The sequence below is a fragment of the Neovison vison genome, chromosome 2, assembly GCF_020171115.1.
Source record: "Neovison vison isolate M4711 chromosome 2, ASM_NN_V1, whole genome shotgun sequence".
NCBI classification, from domain to species: Eukaryota; Metazoa; Chordata; class Mammalia; order Carnivora; family Mustelidae; genus Neogale; species Neogale vison.
Window position 1 is genome coordinate 81031136 of NC_058092.1, and position 18824 is coordinate 81049959.

General features: G+C 40.9%; 1 protein-coding gene across 2 annotated transcripts in view; it reads left to right on the forward strand.

Moving 5' to 3' along the window:
* Positions 1-18824, forward strand: part of SLC44A3 (solute carrier family 44 member 3) — a 100485-nt gene that overhangs the window by 12206 nt on the left and 69455 nt on the right. For both annotated transcript variants that reach the window (XM_044238722.1, XM_044238723.1), the window contains one exon: positions 16798-16958. In XM_044238722.1, coding sequence (XP_044094657.1) covers positions 16798-16958 — 161 coding nt within the window. The remainder of the gene's footprint in view (positions 1-16797; positions 16959-18824) is intronic.

Sequence of the window (18824 nt, forward strand, 5' to 3'; positions counted from 1 at the left end):
TTAACCTGTACCCCTGGGGATAAAAATACATTATATGTTTATAAAAAAAATTAAAATTTAATTAAAAAAACAATAGTATATATTTGTATTCATAGAGCTATCCCTTAATAAAAAGGTAACTGCTTATTGTTACATTAAAAAAAAAAAAAAAACTTGCTTTTTAGATGGGGGCAGGGCAGAGGGAGAGGGAGAGAGAGGACTCAAGTAAGCCACACCCCGTGGAGCCCAAATAAAGAGATCATGGGGGATAACTTCCAAAGCCCTGACCCCAAGATCATGCCCTGAGCCAAAGTCAAGAGTTGGATGTTTAATCCACTGAGCCACCAGGCACCCCAAAGAGATTAAATATTTCAATGTATAAAGTGAACCGAGAAAGGACTAGAAGCCATGGGAGAATTCTTCTATAACCTGAAAGTATGGAAGGGTTCTATCTATGACTTAAAACTCAGAAGACATAAAATAAAAAATGGGTTAATTTGGCAACATTAAAAATAAACATTTCTGCCTGACAAAACACAAGAAGCAATTACAAAAATAACATAAGCAAAAATAACAGGCGAACAAGTTGCAATTCATATAAAAGGATTTCTCTAATTTATAAAACACCTTGCTAATCCAACTTTTAAAAGACCAACAATATCTCAGTATAAGAATGAGATAAAGACGTGTATCATTGCTTCCAAGATAAAGCACAGTGTTGTTTAAGCATATGAGAAGAGGTGGGACTTTCCCTATGATAGGGGAGATTCTGTGTAAGAATCTAATGTTTTCACACTTCGGTGGTTAGATGACAGCACCTGCCATTGGATAACATGCTCTACTGGCAAAGGTGTAGGGAATTAGGCACTTTCATACATTGCTGAGGTGGGGATCCATGGAAGGCCATACATCAGTATTCACCAGTGATAAAGATACATACCTTTAAATCAAAACCTTCTCTACTTCCAGAAATTAATTTTTTAAGCTCCTTTATTTAATCTCTACACTCAACGTGGGGCTCAAACTCAGGACCCTCAGATCTAGGGTCGCAGGCCCTTCCAGCTGAGCCAGCCAGGCACTTCTCTACTGCCGTAAAATGACATTTGTGCAGAATTCTTCACTGCAGTGTTTGTAACAGCAGAAGAGTGAGAATCTATGTGGCTGTCAATAGCAGGCTGCTTACATAAAGTAACACTATTTAGCTGTCAGTTTTTGATAGGAAATGAACAAGCTAGGAATAGCTGAGAATGTTCTCAGCCTGAGAAAGCGCATCCACGAGAAAACTGTAATTAATGTTATACTGGATGGTGAACTTTTGAATGCTTTCCCATCTAAGATGAGAACAAAGCTCTGACCAGTAACATTTAGCATTGTCATGGAGGTCCTACGAACTGCAAAAGAGAGGAAGGAAAAGAAATAGAAGTGAAATCATCTTTTTTTACAGATGACCTAATTGCTTATATAGAAAATCCTACGGAATCTACAAAGTAACTACTAAGCGAATTTAGCAAAATTACGAGATAGAAGGTCAAATAGCTTTTCTAGATGCTTACAACAATTAAGAAATCATTGTTAAAGTCTGTCTTGAGCATCATCAAAAAATACAAAATAACTGGGAATAAATTTGACAGAAGTCATGGAAAGAAGACCTTGACTGAAAACTTTAAGACCTTTCTGAAATTAAAGAACTCCAAAGTAAGTGGAGAGAGAGATTATACTCATGAATTGGAAGTTTTAATATTGGATGTCATTTCTCCCCAGATTGTCCTACAGATTCAGTGTACTGCCCCAACATCATTTTTTTAAGAAATTGACAAGCTTGTTCTAAAAAAAATACAGAAATACTGAGAGTCTCACACCCAGAATTCTTGAGGAACAAAGTTAGAGGGCTCATACCACCTGATTTCCAAGTTACTATAAAGTGACTAAAGATTAAGACAATGTGGTGTTAAGGAAGTTCAACAGAATACTTGTGAAGATCTAGCTGACTTTATTAGCCGTCTCACGAATCAGACAGCGTCTACCCAACAGGTAGAGAGCTCTAAGAAGCTTAACAAAATGGGAGATTTTTATAGGAAGGAAGGTGGGATAAGAAAGTTACTAGCAGAAGGAAAGTCTTGTTCCAGGCAAGGTGGCTTTCCCTGAGGGGGAAAGGCAAAGGGTCTCATTATGCAGATTACCTCATCCACATGGTGCCAGTTACAAAATTCCGAGCTGCCTGGTAGGACTACATTTCTGGGGGAGGTTGAAAGAGCCATTAGATTAGTTATTAAGCCCTGGTTTGGGAACTTGGTTGAAAGGACACCATTTTGGGCCCGTGACTCTTTTTAACACTTAACCCCGTTTTGATCAGATTTTTGGAGTAACTGAGAGATCAAAATATAAGGCCTTGGTGCCATTCGCAGGTGCTGCTCCCAAGTTCTTGCCCTTGTTCCCTTGCGCTGTACCCACAGGTCTTGCCATCTCTCCGGCTAACTTGTGATACTCACAGGTCCTGGTTTCACACATACATTCTTTGAGTCCTTTTCTTTGTTCCTTAAACATTCCAGTCTTAGGGAGATCATTTGCTTGGTGGCCAACAGCTAGGATCACAGAAGTAAAGCTTTCCAGTGAATACAACAGCCCGGGGAGATAATTATGATTCCTATAAACAGGATAATACCCAGTTTTTGGAGAGTACTTTCGACCCATGGCACCCAGGCCCTGTGGAAGAAGTCACCTTTTTTAAGCCGAGTGCTTTGTTCTGTGATTTTTACATAATTGAGTTTCTGATCCCCCAGAAGGTGTTAGCCCAGGTGCAGCGTCCTGTTGGCTGTGGCAGAGACACCCCCTTGCTCAGCTAAAAGAGAATCAGGAGCTGTTCTAGCATCAAGGACAACTGTGCCCAGAAAGTCGAAGGATATTTTTTGGTCTGCTATTGTTTTAACAGCAGATTTTGCAGTAATTTTAAGAGTTAAGGGAAAGTTTTCAATCATAGCTTCATTTATATTTATCCCTAACCGGGGAAATAGGGACCTGCCATAAGGAGAAACTCCAGAATCCTGAAACCCTCCTAGGTAGGTCAGTGTAATTCAAACTGAAAATTAAGGGGAGTCAACCAGGTAGACGTTTTATTTTATTGTAAAATGTTAGGGGCACAGTTAAATTTTCTCCTAGCCTGAAATAAAAAATTACCCCCAGTTAATAATGACCAGGGAGATCCAGATGAAGGGGTTATCATGCCCCTTCATCTAGGCCAGTGCTAGAGTAAAGGAACAGAAAAGAAGGAAAGGGAATTTTCTGTTTAAAGTATGAAGTCTAGGGGCACCTGGGTGGCTCAGTGGGTTAAGCCTCTGCTTTCGGCTCAGGTCATGATCTCAGGATCCTGGGATCGAGCCCTGCATTTGGCTCTCTGCTCAATAGGGAGCCTGCTTCCCCCCTCTCTCTGCCTGTCTCTCTGCCTACTTGTGATCTCTGCCTGTCAAAATAAATAAATAAAATATTAAAAAATAATAATAATAAAGTATGAAGTCTAAATCTGGTGTCTCAAATGGAAGTCCACCTTGAGGTCAGCTACATCTCTTCCTCATCAATTTGACCTCGAGGTATCCGGTGTTGTACACAGGACCAACGTCAGGGGAAGCCTTTGTTAGCTGTGAGATGTGTCCTCAAGGCTCTATGTCTTTTAATCTTATAGCTGTGTCAGTGGTCAGGAGCACTTGGTAAGGTCCCTTCCCACGGGGTCAAGAGCTGGTTTTTTTTTTTAACAGTGATGTTTCCAAAACACCCCGTCACCAGGTTCCAGACTGTGCCCAACAGGAGTCTTTGAACCTGGGTTCAGGGAAAAAGCATGTATAACCTGTTCATGGTAGGCTTTAGCATAAGGCTTCAAAGACTTAAACTTAGCTGGTCATAGTGGCATGAGACAGGATCAGCAGAAAGTTGTTTTCTGAGAGAACTGCACAACATTTGCAAAGTTCTGTTAAGTTTTGTCTTATTTGCTGGGTGCAGTGGGTGCTTTGATCACTGGCAATCAGGGAAGATCTACCCCAAGTGGGAAACAGATTTTCTAATAATTTCTTTCATTTTGTGGGGGCGTCAGCCTTGCAGCAGGAAAATCTTCATCCCATCTGGGAAGCACACCTACAGTAACAAGAACATACTGATAACCCATTCTTTCGAATTGCAAATTTATGAATACATTTCAGAAGTTCTAGATGCGGGGCGCCTGGGTGGCTCAGTGGGTTGAGCTACTGCCTTCAGCTCAGGTCATGATCTCAGGGTCCTGGGATCGAGTCCCGCATCGGGCTCTCTGCTCAGCAGGGAGCCTGCTTCCCTCTATCTCTCTCTCTGCTGCCTCTCTGCCTACTTATGATCTCTGTCTGTCAAATAAATAAATAAAATCTTTAAAAAAAAAAAAAAGAAGTTCTAGAAGCATGTGCCTTTTGAAATTTTTCTGGATAGTGTTAACATATACAAATATCTTTTAATTTCTCTGTAATGAGAAGCTGAAAGTAGATAGACCTGTGGCTAACAACGCATTTGTTTTTTTGTTTTACCTAAATTTAATGAATTTAACTTAACTCATTATTTAACCTAACTCAGCAAAACTTTAAGGTTTTAGGTTACCAAAAAAAAAATTGGAGGAAACTATTTAAGTAGACATAAATTTTGCTGAAAAGTTCATTTATAAATTTCTATCTTGCTTACATCTATTTATTTGTCCTTAATAATTATGTTAGATTATCTACAAAAACTTCATTAGGCAAAGTCAGTCATTATCCTAAGCTATTTTTTTTTTTGAATGCTCTTACAAGCATCAACATGAATTTATTAGGCTAGTGAGCTCAGATAGAATAAAAGTTTATATTTCATCTTGATGTCTGTTTTCATAAAACCAGCAACCTGAAATTCACTTTCATATCAAGTCTTTTTCTAGATCACATGAACTTGAAAAACATTTGGGTTTCTAGTTTCTATCTTTGTAAGAGTTTTAGAATGGCTAAACCTTACAAGTACTTGCCTTCAAGTCATGTAAGTAGAGCTCTTTTTTTTTTTTTTTTTTAAGTAGAGCTCTTTTACAGATTAATTTCAGCACCACCACCTGGAGGTCTAAAATACCATATGCCTACAGCATAGCCACAGGCGCATTTAGCCACTCACCACCACCAACAATACCCCAAAGGCAGAGAGACCAGTGATGGTGATGAAGTTCTAGAACCTAGGTGAGGTTTGGTGGGGTGAGGTCCGGAGCTGATGACCAAGAAAGAATTCTTGAGACATCTTTGGTTGCAAAATGGTGGTTTATTAAAGCACGGGGACAGGACCCGTGGGCAGGAAGAGCTGCTGCTGCCCAGGGCCTGTGAGGAGTGGCTGGTTATATACACAGGAGTTGGGTAGGTGAGGACAAAGGGGTGTTCAGAAGGGCTACTGGGGTAAAGAAGACTGTCAAGATGTTGAAGGCCTGGTTACTATCAAGCCAAGGTGGCTTTCCCTCTAATGAGTCACTAACATAAAGACAATTGGGAGTGTCCTGGTGGAATGTCACATTCCTGCTATCAAGCGTCCTTGTTAGTGAGATTTAGGTTTAGAAGAAATTTAACTTTATTTACTTTTCCTTCTACCTCAGCCTCCTTGAGTTTTGTTTATGGAGGGGAGGGTGATGTTAGGGCTTGAGGAACTGAGTTATGTGCCTCTGGAAATTGGGCTATTGATAAGGTAACTTCTTTGTTGTAAATCTCAAGGACATTTGTAAACCAAGGGAGACTCCTGTCTTGCAGGATTGTGATCTCTGCAAGTTAACTATTTGTTTTTAGGGTAGTCAGGGGTGCCTGAGGAATGTGACACATAGTCACATTCTCCACAGGAGCGGGTGGAGAGGGGGTGCAAGGTGCCAGCTTTTGCTTTGTCCTCAGCCAGCCTCCTGCTCCCTCATCAATGGTGTAACAAGAAAGGAATTTCTTTCAGTGAGGCTGACACCGGGAGGGCAGTGGATTAGTGGTCCAAAGTTGGCCTCCAAAGTCCCGAAAATACTTCCTGGTTTTATATAAGGAAAATGTGGGACAGAGGTCGGTGTAGGTGCAGGTGTTCAGCCAAGGTCAAGCCAGTCACTGTTTTGGGGTCATTCACATGGGGTCTTGCAGGCTCTGGGCCATCCTTATTGCTTTGATGGCTAGTTTCATTCCCATCTGGCATGCCTTGCCCGCAGGGTCTTTTGCCTCAGTTAGGAGATAGACTGAAAAGACCTTAATCTGTTAGAAAATACAGACTGATGTTAAAAAAAAAAAAAAAAAAAAGTCAAAAAAATGAGGCAATTGAAGTCTTCCTCCATTTGACTCATGTGAACATTCAAAGACACTTCTATTTTAAAATGACCTGCCATGAAAAAGGTACAAAATTTACTAGTCTTAGAAGCTGGATCTGAGGTTGTTTTTCCAGTAGATGAAATAAGTTAAGCTGAACTGTCTAGATGACTTAAGCTTTTTAAAACGTATATTTGTGGAGAAGACACTGAAGACGTGTTATTTGTCCTTGGCAAGTCAAGTTCCAAATGATCTTTTCACCCCTTTTTTTCTTTGATAAGAATACCTCCCTGCAATCTGTACTTTAAAGAGGTGGGCTGGGAAAGCCCCCCAGAACACCAGACAGAACACTGAACATGCACATTATAAAGGCACAGGAAAAAACTACAGGTGCTCCCTCGTATGACTTCTGTCCCCTTAAAGCCAGAAGGTTTACACTTACCAGGCTTTTGAGATGAACAGGGGATTGGTAAAAAGGACTGGCCGTCTTTGAATTGTTCCTGGAATCACACTGCTAGTCCTGTAAAAACTGGGTTTAGGAAACCAAGACAGCTGCTTTCAGCCCCTCAGAAAATGGAGATGCCGCCTAACTGGTATCAAAGACTGACACCGCCATCCACCTGTGGGAATAGCTTTCCCTTTGGGTATATTTAGCTTGGAGGGAGAAGACCTAAAAAAAAAGAAAAAAAAAATCCCTCTGAGGCTCTGAGTATCAGCTTCTAGTTTTACCAAATTTCTGATTCTAGAGTTATTAAGTCCTCTCAGATGTCTGGTCTGGTTCCAGCCAGGACAAACAGTGAATATTTGGGGCAGTATTAAACAACCTTGTAGAGGTTGTCCTTGAAGAGAGTTATGTAAAACATTGCATCGTCGCAAGATCTAGAGTCACTGTCAAAGACAGCAGAAGAAGGGACTGACAAACTGCACGTCCGAGGTGGAAAGCAAACCAGGCCTCCTTCGTAGACACAAAAGGAGACAATCAAGAAGGAAATATTTACTCCCAGAACAGAAAGAATCGATAACCCATGGGTCTATATGTGGAAAGGAGGGGACAGTATGGATTTTTACTCCCCCCTCTTGCTGGGTTCAAGAGCTACTCTATTTATAAAAACTCTGGAGGATCCCCCCAGGGCTTAAGAAATGCTTAAGCATTTCTTGAGGACTGAGAGATACCTCAAGAGAGGATCGCCAGTACCCTGGAATGGTCTGACTTCAAAGGTCACTGTTAATAATAGTCTCTTCAGAGCAGAAAGGCAGTCCAGCCTGAGGCTCACTAAGGTGAGTCCTTGAATGAAGGAGAGAGGGTAGCAGTTAGAGTTACGGCAGTCTTAAGTGTCTTGCTTTAGGTTCCTTTTCTCTTTTTTCATTAGTTTTTTGTAATGAATCTTCCAATGAAACTATTTTGGAATTTTGAGACCTTCTGGAGGCTTCTGCATGTCAGTTAAAACAAGTACCCCATTCTGTTTAATTTGGGAACTCTTGCTTTCAAGTGCACTTCTTAAATGAATGATCTTGTCTGACTGGAATGTTCCCCATAATAGCCATTGCAATTCTACATGATTTTTGGTAAAACTTTTTATCTTGCTGGACACCTGCAACTTCCAGGACTATAGTTCTTAGACATAAAATGAGCAGGCATTCAGCCCCAGAAGATGGCTTTCTCAGCATTCTGGAAGCAAAGGGTCCCATTCCTTTTAGTTAGGCCTTTGGGTTTCTCAGAGCTAAACTCATACCTCAGAAGGACTTACTGCTGGCTTAGGGATTGTGTCTAACTGTGTGCCTCGTCATACAGAAGTATTCTTGAGCTTGGCTGGTGACCTATTGTCAATCTAATCTGATCAATGACCAAGCATCCTAACGCAAGAGTCTGAGTTGGGTGGCAAATGCTCTAATACCTCTTAGATGTTCCACCCAAGCCCACCAGTTTTGCAGCGTTTGCCCTCTAAGATCCCCACTAGCAATGGCCTTTATTTACGTAAAACAAGACAGACAAACATGTACCCCAACAAACCAGTAACCAAAACATGGCACTGTAGACCGGCCAAGAGAAGGCCATGCATACCACCAGCAGTCCCCTGTATGGACTAAACCAGCAGACTCCATTTAGGGTGACCATGGACAGGAACTGAGAAGGGATTCCAACACGGAACTGTAGACTGAACCAAGGGCTAAGGACTCATGCTCTGTTGGAGCTTCCTGCCCATCCAGACGGACCTGTCCACCCTGAACTGGAAAGTCAGATCAGTAGTTTGAACACGAGGAGCACAGCTGAAACTGAGAGGCACTCACCAATGGCCTTCAGAAATGGGGAGAAAAACCACGAATTCAGAAGGCCTTGTAGGACGCCACAGCTGTTAGCTTCAGATCCCTACACTGCCACCAAATCCGTTAAAAAACAATTCCACTGAGTCAATGGGAAGTTCTCATTGGCTTTATTTAAGGATTCATGAATCAGATGCCACCCCACCCAGCAAGTAGAGGGGAGCTCTGGGGAGCTTTACAAATGGAAGATGTTTATAGGAAAGAAGACAGGGCAAGAAGGTTATTAGCCGAAGGAAAGGACTATTCAGGCAAGGTTGCTTTTCCTTAGGAGAAGAGCCACCATCTTGCAGATTCCCACATCTTCGTTTGAAGGATGGAGAGGGCCCATGCAACAGGCTCATTAGCACCCATCAGAAAATTCCTCTGGCCAGTTAAGATTACATTTCTTGGGAAGGTTGAAATTATATTAGGTATTAAGCCCCAGTTTGGGGACTCAGCCTAAGTGACACTATTTGGGGCCTGTGGCTTTCTTCTTAACAGCAATATTGGAATGAAGATAAACAAATAGATAATTGACTCAGAATAGAGGGCCCAGAAATAAAACTACATACACATGGTCAGTTTTTTGTTTGGTTGGTTGATTGGTTGGGTTTTTTTTTGAGAGAGAGTGCATGCGAGAGCAGGGTGGGGAGGGACAAAGAGTGAAAGAGAGAATCTCAAGCAGGCTCCATGCTTAGCACAGAGCCCAATGCAGGGCTCAGTCTCTTGACCCTAAACTCAGGATCTGAACTGAGATCAAGAGTTGGACCCTTGGGGTGCCTGGGTGGCTCAGTTGGTTAAGCAGCTGCCTTTGGCTCAGGTCATGATCCTGGTCCCAGGATCAAGTTCCGTATCAGGCTCCCTGCTCTGCAGGGAGTCTGCTTCTCCCTCTGACCCTCCCCCTCTCTCATGCTGTCTCTCATTCTCTCTTTCAAATAATAGATAAAATCTTAAGAAAAAAATAGAGTTGGACACTTAACCGACTGAGCCACCCAAGCACCGCCATGGTCAAGTGATTTTTAATGAAAGTACCAGAGTAATTTCGTGGGGTTAGTCTTTTCAACACGTGGTGCTGAAATAAGTGTAAAGACATAGAGAAAAAGTGACTCTTGGTGATTTTGTACCAGGACTCTTACCTCAGACCACATACAAAAAGTAATTCAAAAGGACACCTGGGTGGCTTAGTCAGTTAAATGTCTGCCTTCAGCTCAGGTCATGATTCCAGGGTCCTGGAATCGAGCCCCACATCAGGCTCCCTGCTCAGTGGGGAGTCTGCTTCTCCCTCTCCCTTTGCCTACTGCTCCTTCTGCATGTGCTCTCTCACTCTCTGACAAAGTGTCTTTTTTTTTTTTTTTTTTTTAAAGAAGTATATAGTTCTAGAAGTCAGATTAATGAGTGCCTATATGGGTTGGAGATTGATCAGAAGGGGGTTTGAGGGCACTTTCTAGGATGATCGAAATGGTCTATACCTTGAAAGGGGTGGTGGTTGCTTGAACGTCTGTATTTGTTAAAGGTTCCTAATTGTATGTTTAAGATTTGTACATTTCATGCTATATAAATTTTACTTCAGTAAAAATAAAAGGAATCCCTTATATTCTGATCTAGACAGAGTGGCAAGATGTTTCAGCTTTAAAAAGAAAGCAGACTGTAGAGCAGTATGCTGTATAGTACCTTTTGCATGAAAAGGAGGATATACCCTAAGTATAATTTAGGTGTTTATATGTGTATAAGTGCACGTGCGCGCACGCGCGCGCGCGCACATGTGTGTATATATATATTTGTTTGTGTAACTGTTAAACATAGCCTATAGGGTATAGTCAGAAAACAACTTTATTTTTGTGGGGGTTTTCTTTTTAATTTTTTTTTTATTGAAGTATAACATATAATTATGTTAGTTTCAGGTAAACAGCATATTGATTCAGCAGTTCTATACATTACTCATGCTCAGCATGATAAGTGTACTTACCATCTATCACCAAAGTTATTCCAATATTCCAATATTATTGACTGTATTCCCTATGCTGTACTTTTCATCTCTGTGATTTATTTATTTTATAACTGGTTTTTTTTATACCTCTTAATCCCCTTTTATCTATTTCACTATCCCTCTACCCACCTACCCTCTGACAACCCTCAGTTTGTTTTCTGTATTTATGAGTCTGTTTTTTGGGTTGTTTCTTTGTTCATTTTTTTGTTTTTGTTTTTAGATTCCACAAATAAGTGAAATCATATGGTATTTGTCTTTCTCTCACTGACTTATTTCATTTAGCATAATAACCTTCAGGCCCATCCATGTTCTCACAAATGGCAAGATGTCATTCCTTTTATTGCTGAGTAATACTCAATTGTTTAAATACATCACCTCTTCTTCATCCATCCATTGATGGACATGGGTTGCCTCCATATCTTGGCTTTTGTAATGCTGCAAAACCCTAGGGCCATATATGTACATTAGCATTTTTGTTTCTGGCCAGGGGAGGGGGGTGTTGGTAAACACCCAGTTGTGGAATTACTGGGTAATATGGGAATTTTATTTTTAATTTTATGAGGAACCTCCATACTCTTTCCCATAGTGGCTGCACCTGTTTACATTCCCAGCAACAGTGCACAAGGGTTCCTTTTTCTCCACATCCTCACCAACGTTTTATTTCTTGTCTTTTGATTCTAGCCATTCTGATGGGTAAGGTAACATTTCACGGTGATTTTGGTTTGCATTTCCTTGATGATTAGTGATGTCGAGCATCTTTTAGTGTATCTTGTGTCATCTGTATGTCTTCTTTGGAAAACTCCCTGTGCAGGTCTTCTGCCTGTGTTTTAATTGGATTATTTGGGGTATTTTGGTGCTGAATAAGTTCTTTATTTTAGATACTACCCTTCTATCATATATTATTTGCAAATACCTTCTCCCATTCGGTAAATTGCCTTTTTTTGTTGTTGTTGATTGTTTCATTCACTGTGCAGAAGCTTTTCTGGTATAGTCTGAAAGCACTGAAGCTTTTTTGGTATAGTCTCAATAGTTGAAGTATGCTTTTGCTTCCCTTACCTGAGGAGATACAGCTAGAAAGATGTTGCTAAGACCAATGTCAGAGAAATTATTGCCTATGTTTTCTTTCAGCAGTTTTATGGTTTCGTGTATCACCTTTAGGTCTTTAATCCATTTTGAGTTTATTTTTGTGCGTGGTGTTAGAAAGTGATCCAGTTTCATTCTTTTACATAGGATTTCAGTTTTCCAAGCACCATTTATTGAGAGATTGTCTTTTTCTCTCTTGTATATTCTTCCCTCTTTTGTCGTAGATTAATTAACCATAAACGTTGGATTTATTTATTTATTTCTGCTCTGTTCTCTTGATCTATGTGTCTGTTTTTGTGCCAGTATCATACTGTTTGGATTACTACACATTTGTAGTCTGTCTTGAAGTCTAGGATTGTGATACCTCCAGCTTTGTTCTTCTTTCTCAAGATCGCTTTGGCTATTCAGGGTCTTTTGTGATTCTGTACACACTTGAAGATTATTTGTTCTCGTTCTATGAAAAATGCTATTGGTATTTTTATAGGGATTGCACTGAATCTATAGATTGCTTTGGGTAGTATGGGCATTTTGACAATATTAGTTTTTCCAGTCTGTGAGCATGGAATATCTTCTCATTTGTGTTGTTTCAATTTCTTTCATCCATGTTTTATAGTTTTCAAAGATTAGGTCTTTCACCTCCTTGGATAAGTTAATGTCTAGGTATTTTATTCTCTTCAGTGGAGTTATAAATGACATTGTTTTCCTAATTTCTCTTTCTCTGTTTCTACTTTCTTTCTGTCTCTTTAAGCTTACTCAGTGGGGCTAGTTTTTTTCTTTGTCCCTGACTGAAAACCCAGTTCCCAGGACTGCCCTGGTTACTTTTAAGTAATAATTACTTAGTCACTTTAAATGGTAAGAGATACTTTCCATTCAGTAATTAAAATGTTCAGTGCAATATGATAGACTTCAGACTTGACTGACAGTTGAAACTTCTCCCTCCTGGAGCTTGGGCCAAGAACAGATGGGAAGGCTTTGGTCAGGGAAGGGGGCTGCAGTCCTCTCTCTCCTCCTCCTCACCTCTTCCTCTCACAGGCTGCTAAACAGGCTTCTGACTCGGGGTTGGTACAGCAAAAGTGAAGAGGCCTGAGAAGGAACAGGAGCATTTTTATTGGACCGATAATAGAACGAGTTCTGGGTTCTTTGGAGACTTCCCATCACTCTGGCTGTCTCAGCTGCAGTGTTCCCACATAATCAAATGCATCTCTGCCCTGGCTGGTCATTTGCTAAGTCTTCCTGGTCCTGGGACAGTAAGCAGCCACTTCAACTTCTTTCTGCTAACGGCTCCACAGTTTTCCATGTAACTGTCTTGGACACCAAGCACACTACTCTCCACTTCTCAGGGCTCAGACCTTAATATGTGGGGTCATCTGATCCCTCTGAGTTTTCTAGGAAATCCTTCTCATCTGACTTAGGAATGGTATCTCTAACCCTCTTTCCCTTGGGGACAGGAATGGATTCACATGAACAATCTCTCTCTCAAAAAACAAAAACAAAGCAAACAAATGAAAAACTCTTTAGAGTTGCTCTTTTACATGATTCATGTACTATCAACACCTGTACAGAGTCAGCTTTACTATGTATCCAAATAAAAAATAAAACCAAGGTATCAAGAATGTAGACTATGACAGATGAATTTAACAATATAAACGTACAACATAACCTCAGCTGAAGAGGAAAGAGAGAAAAGGAGCTGACCTAAGTAACTTTGGAAAACAGCTTTGTGACTAATACTTTGTGAACTAAAGACAAAAATAACTACGTAAGCACCATGCTCTAATTGGTAAGTTCATTTCTTATGGGGTTACTGATTAGCATTCTGAAAGTACATACTCGGGTTGATTATAAGAGGACCTAGGATCAGTGACACCCCAGTAGAATGAGCATACCTCGTACCCTAGTATCTAAATATCACTTTCCAAGGGCTCCTTGGAGAAATGACTGATTTTAGGGCTTGGATAAGGAAAATACAACCATAAGGGTGGCATAATCTTGCAGAACCTGAAAATGAGGATGTACTTAAGGAAATAAAAACAGGTGGGGCATGTCAAAATTACCCAGGGCCAGTCTGAAAGACCTTCTAGTGGCCAGAGCTGGAATGATTTGAGCAAAAGGATAACGATCATAATAGATTAAAACCTAAAGAATAAAGTAAATATCCACAATTGAATAAATAGATGGGGGTGGGGGAGGGCATGGGGATAAATCTTTATAGAGGAGTCCCAAATAATGTATGTGGATACTTCCCACTTAATTTCCCTCCCTTTGAGAGTGGGCTGGGCCTAGTGACTCACTCCCAAAGAATCTAGAAACATAGTGACAGGACAGTGGAGAAACCTGACAGATACCAGCCACCTGAGCCAAGGGATCAAGGTTAACTTCACTGTGATGTCATGTTGCTATCATGTTCCCTAATATTGTATGGAAAGAGCACTTCACCTCTGTGGTGTTCTTCCCCAAATCCATAACTGCAGTCTAATTATGAGAAAATATGAGGAACGATTTACTGAATACCTGATCATGAATCTTCAAAAGTGTCAAGATCATGGGAAACAAAGAAAACCTAAGAAATTGTCATGGACCAAAGGAGACGTAAGAGCTAAATGCACCATGACATCCTGGATTCTGGAAGAGAGAAAAAAAAAAAAGGACATTAGTGAAAAGTGGTAAAATCCAAGTTAAGACTGTATTTTAGTTAATAGTATAGTACCAAGGCTCATTTCTTAATTTTCACAAATGTACTGTAGTTACGTTATGTACGACATTAGGGGAAGGTGAGTGAGGTGTTCACAGGAACTCTCCATAGCATCTTTGCAAGTTTTCTATAACTCGAAAATTTCTCCAAAATTAGAAGTTTATTTTCTAAAATGTTCTTCTAATCTCCGACTCCCAATCCTTTTACAGTCTCAGTGTGGGTGAGGGGTTTAAGAATAATCAGTTTCCTGGGCACCTGGGTGGCTCAGTTGGTAAAGCGACTGCCTTCAGCTCAGGTAATGATCCTGGAGTCCTGAGATGGAGTCCTGCATCTGGCTCCCTGCTCAGCAGGGAGTCTACTTCTCCTTCTCACCCTGCTGTCTCTCTCTTTCAAGTAAATAAATAAAATCTTTTTTAAAAAAAATTAAGAGCAGGTTTTCCAACCTTTTTTTGTGGGGGGGCTGCATAGTGGGGTCTAACATCTCATTTTGGAGTGTAATTTCTACTGTTCACAGCTTCAGCTGTGAACTTCCATTTAAATTTCCTATTACATTCACATATGTTTTAAAAAGTCTCTAGAATGTTACATAGAGGGGCACCTGGCTGGCTCAGTCAATAGAGCATGCAACTCTTGATCTCAGGGCTGTGAGTTTGAGCCCCATGTTGGGGGTAGAGTTTACTTTAAAAAAAAAGGGGGGGGGGAGATCCTGGGTGGCTCAGTTAGTTAAGCAACCAGCTGTTGATTTCAGCTCAGGTCTTGGCCTGGGGTCCTGGTATCAAGCCCTGTGCTGGGCTCCCTGCTGAGCGGTGAGTCGGCTTCAGGATTCTCTCCCTCTCTATCTCTCTTTCCCTCTTCCTCACCCTTCCCTGCCTCTGCTCAGATGTGGGTGCTCTCTCTCTAAAATAAGTAAATCTTAAATAAAAAAGAGAAAAAATAGAATGATATGCTAGAAACCAAATGACCTGCCTACAAAGAAATCTGGTTTTCCTCTAAGAGAAAAAAATGGTCGTTTCTCTCCATTTATTCTGTTGTACCATTCAGAATTTGAGCCATGTGAATGTATTATACCTTCAAATTTTTTAATTAGGGAAAAGCTGCTTATTTGTATTACCCTCCTCTGGGATCACTGTTCAGTGACTCAGGGGCTATTTCTGTAATGTGGTGACTTCCTGAGAAAGATTCTTCCATGGGTTCTACGTTGTGATCATTCAAATTTCAGGAGCCATTTTTTTCTTCATGACCATCTAATACCATTTGCATTTGGGTTCTCCAATGTTTCACCTTCACACATTTCAAAAAAAGCACTTGGTTTTTGGCACTTTATTGAATAATTTGGCACTTCGTGGGTTGGGATTATTTCTGCTATTGGGACCCAATGAGGGAAAGAAAGGACCCTGTGAAGGTGCTTGTGGCCTCATGAAGAGTCGTTAGAATGGACATCCCTGAGCATTTTTAATATTTCAGGAGGAGGCCCCCGGAAGGTCAGCTTTTTAATATGCCCAAGGCAGCTGTCAACCACAGCTTTCTCCACACAGTCCTCACTCCCAAGTACCCGTTCTGTTTGGAGCAAGCCTTTATTCGCCTCCTTAAAGGGGACAGAATAAAGCAGGGCATTTCGTTGACACAGCGTCCGATTGAACCAGCCCTGTGTCTAACAGTTTCTTAAAGACATGCATACTTAAAAAGTGTAATTTCTGATGTTGATAATAACTAAATTTACATAGAAAAACAAAAATACATGGATATTAATAAAGTCATAGAAATACATTATTTTTACAAATTTACACATTCCCATGAAATATTCTGGAGACAGTCATATGTGTCATCATTTTTTAAATGATTTTTTTATAGATTTTTATTTATTTGATAGACAGAGAGACATCACAAGTAGGCAGAGAGGCAGGCAGAGAGAGAGGGGGAAGCAGGCTCCCTGCTGAGCAGAGATCCCGACGTGGGGCTCAATCCCAGGACCCTGAGATCATGACCTGAGCTGAAGGCAGAGGCTTAAACCACTGAGCCACCCAGGCGCCCCTGTCATCATTTTTTTATCTTTGAGGTAAAAATTTTTTTTTTTCTCCCAAAATATATGTTAAGTTTTTTGAGAGCTGCAATGTGTCCTGAATAAATCAGAGAGGAACTAAAAAAAAAAAAGAAGACATGCAGCTCTTATGTGGGCATTGGTAGTTTGTGTGTCTCAGAAGGGCCATGGGAGAATCAGATGTCACCCTCCAAGTGTAGATTTCTGGTTTCTCTGGGTCCCCATCATTGTTCCCTGCCCAGAGCATCAGCTGATTACTGGAGCAGAGCACAGTCGCCCGGCTTTCTAAAGTGTACCTTGCAAACAGGTTGCTAAACTTCTTTTTATTGCTGCAGATCTTCTGTTCTCTTGGCTGTTGGGAATTTTAAATAAACATGAGTTTTTTTAAGTCAAGTAATTAAATAAACATCTCTGTCATTTGTTCTTTCCTTTCTAGCAAGTCTTTCCCCTTGTTTAACCGATGCGTCCCTCAAACACCTGAGTGCTACTCCTTGTTTGCATCTGTTTTGATAAATGATGTCGACATCCTCCATCGAATTCTGAGTGGAATAATGTCAGGAAGAGACACAATTCTCGGCCTGTGTATCTTTGCATTAGGTAATTTTCCCATTAATTTTCTTACAGTGACTCTGCTGAAGTTTCTATCACTTACAGATGTTATATAGTGAAAATTAGCCTCTTGACTTAAAGATAAAACTTCACATATTTTCTTCATAAATGTTTTCAGTGTTTTAGGTGGGAGAGGGAACAGGTGGGAGAGGGGGAAATAGAATTAGGGGAACGCTAGCTGGCTTTCTGCCAAGAAACGTGGGTTTGCTGTAATACAGCTGCCATGTTCCAGAGCCTGGTCCTCGGCTCTGTGTAAAAATGGTGTACAAAACAGATTTTTTGCAAGTTTTTGAATTGGCCATGAAAATTAACAACTGTCAGGGGAACCAGAGATGCATGTCTTCTGGCCAGAATGCCCACTCCCCATAAGCAAGCCAGGTCAGAAGGCTGCTTGGTGAGCAAGGGAAGGAGGCACGTGGATCCATGTTAAATAGCATCAGATAGCGAGGGCCTGGTCTAGCCAACTGCCTGCTTAGGGTTGCAATCTGGTCAAGGCCTCAAGCCAGGACATGCCTCTTACGGACATTTCTTCAGCTACCCCTACTCCTGACCCCTTAACTTCCTGTTTACTGTCTTCAAACTTGATGAACCCTTTAAGAGTCAGTTTTGTCTTTGAACAGATGAACACATTCCACTGTTGTGGCCAGTACTAATGGCCTCCTATCTACCCCCTTTTCCAGTGGCTGCTCCCCAACCTTTAGGTTGAAAGAAATTCTTTGGTCAGCTGTGATTTTGCCAGTTTACAAATTGAGTTTTCCATAATTTCATTACCAAAGTACTAATTCCTGAATGCTTGGGGATGCCTAACTTGTCACCATTATGTAACTTCCCGATTTCTTAATGACCCAAATGTGCCAGGCCTTGTGCTTACTCTTAACTTACTAAAACTTCATCAGAGGGTCCCCTGGGTGGCTCAGTGAGTTAAAGACTCTGCCTTCTGCTCAGGTCATGATCCCAGGGTCCTGGAATCAAGCCCACATGGGGCTCTCTGCTCAACAGGGAGCCTGCTTACCCTCACTCTCTCTGCCTGCCTCTCTGCCTACTTGTGATCTCTGTCTGTCATATAAATAAATAAAGTATTTGGGGGTAAAAAAAAAAACTTCATTAGAATCCTGTCACCGGGGCACCTGGGTGGCTCAGTGGGTTAAGCCGCTGCCTTCGGCTCAGGTCAAGATCTCAGGGTCCTGGGATCGAGTCCCGCATCGGGCTCTCTGCTCAGCAAAGAGCCTGCTTCCCTCTCTCTCTCTGCCTGCCTCTCTGCCTACTTGTGATTTCTCTCTGTCAAATAAATACATTAAATCTTTAAAAAAAAAAAAAAGAATCCTGTCACCACTTGTAGGAGGGGAAACTGAGGTTTAGTGAGGTTAAGCGACTTGGCCAAAGTCATGTGGTGACTAGAGTGGGTGGCAGAGCTGAGACTTTACCCAGATGTGTTCTGATCCCCAAACCTATGTTCTTAACCACTACACCAAAATATCTATAAGTAATCCTGATTTCTTGTTTAGAGAAAAAGCAGTATACATAAATTCACTGAAATGCTTAACATAAACTCATAAGCTTAAAATCCCATGTACTGGACAATAATATACATATTTTTTACATAGACAGCTTACCAAAATATTAGAACCTTAAATTTTTCATTTCTAAAGGCATTAATTTTTCATATTTAATAAGAATACCTTGGAACATTTAAAGTTGAAACTTTACATAAGCCCAATAAAAAGTCAAAAGACTTAAGTATGATTAAAAAAAATTTTTAATGGTTTATTTGGAATTAAAGAAAAAAAACATTTTGGGGGGGACACCTGGGTGGCTCAGTCAATTAAGCATCTGACTTAGGTGCAGGTCATTATC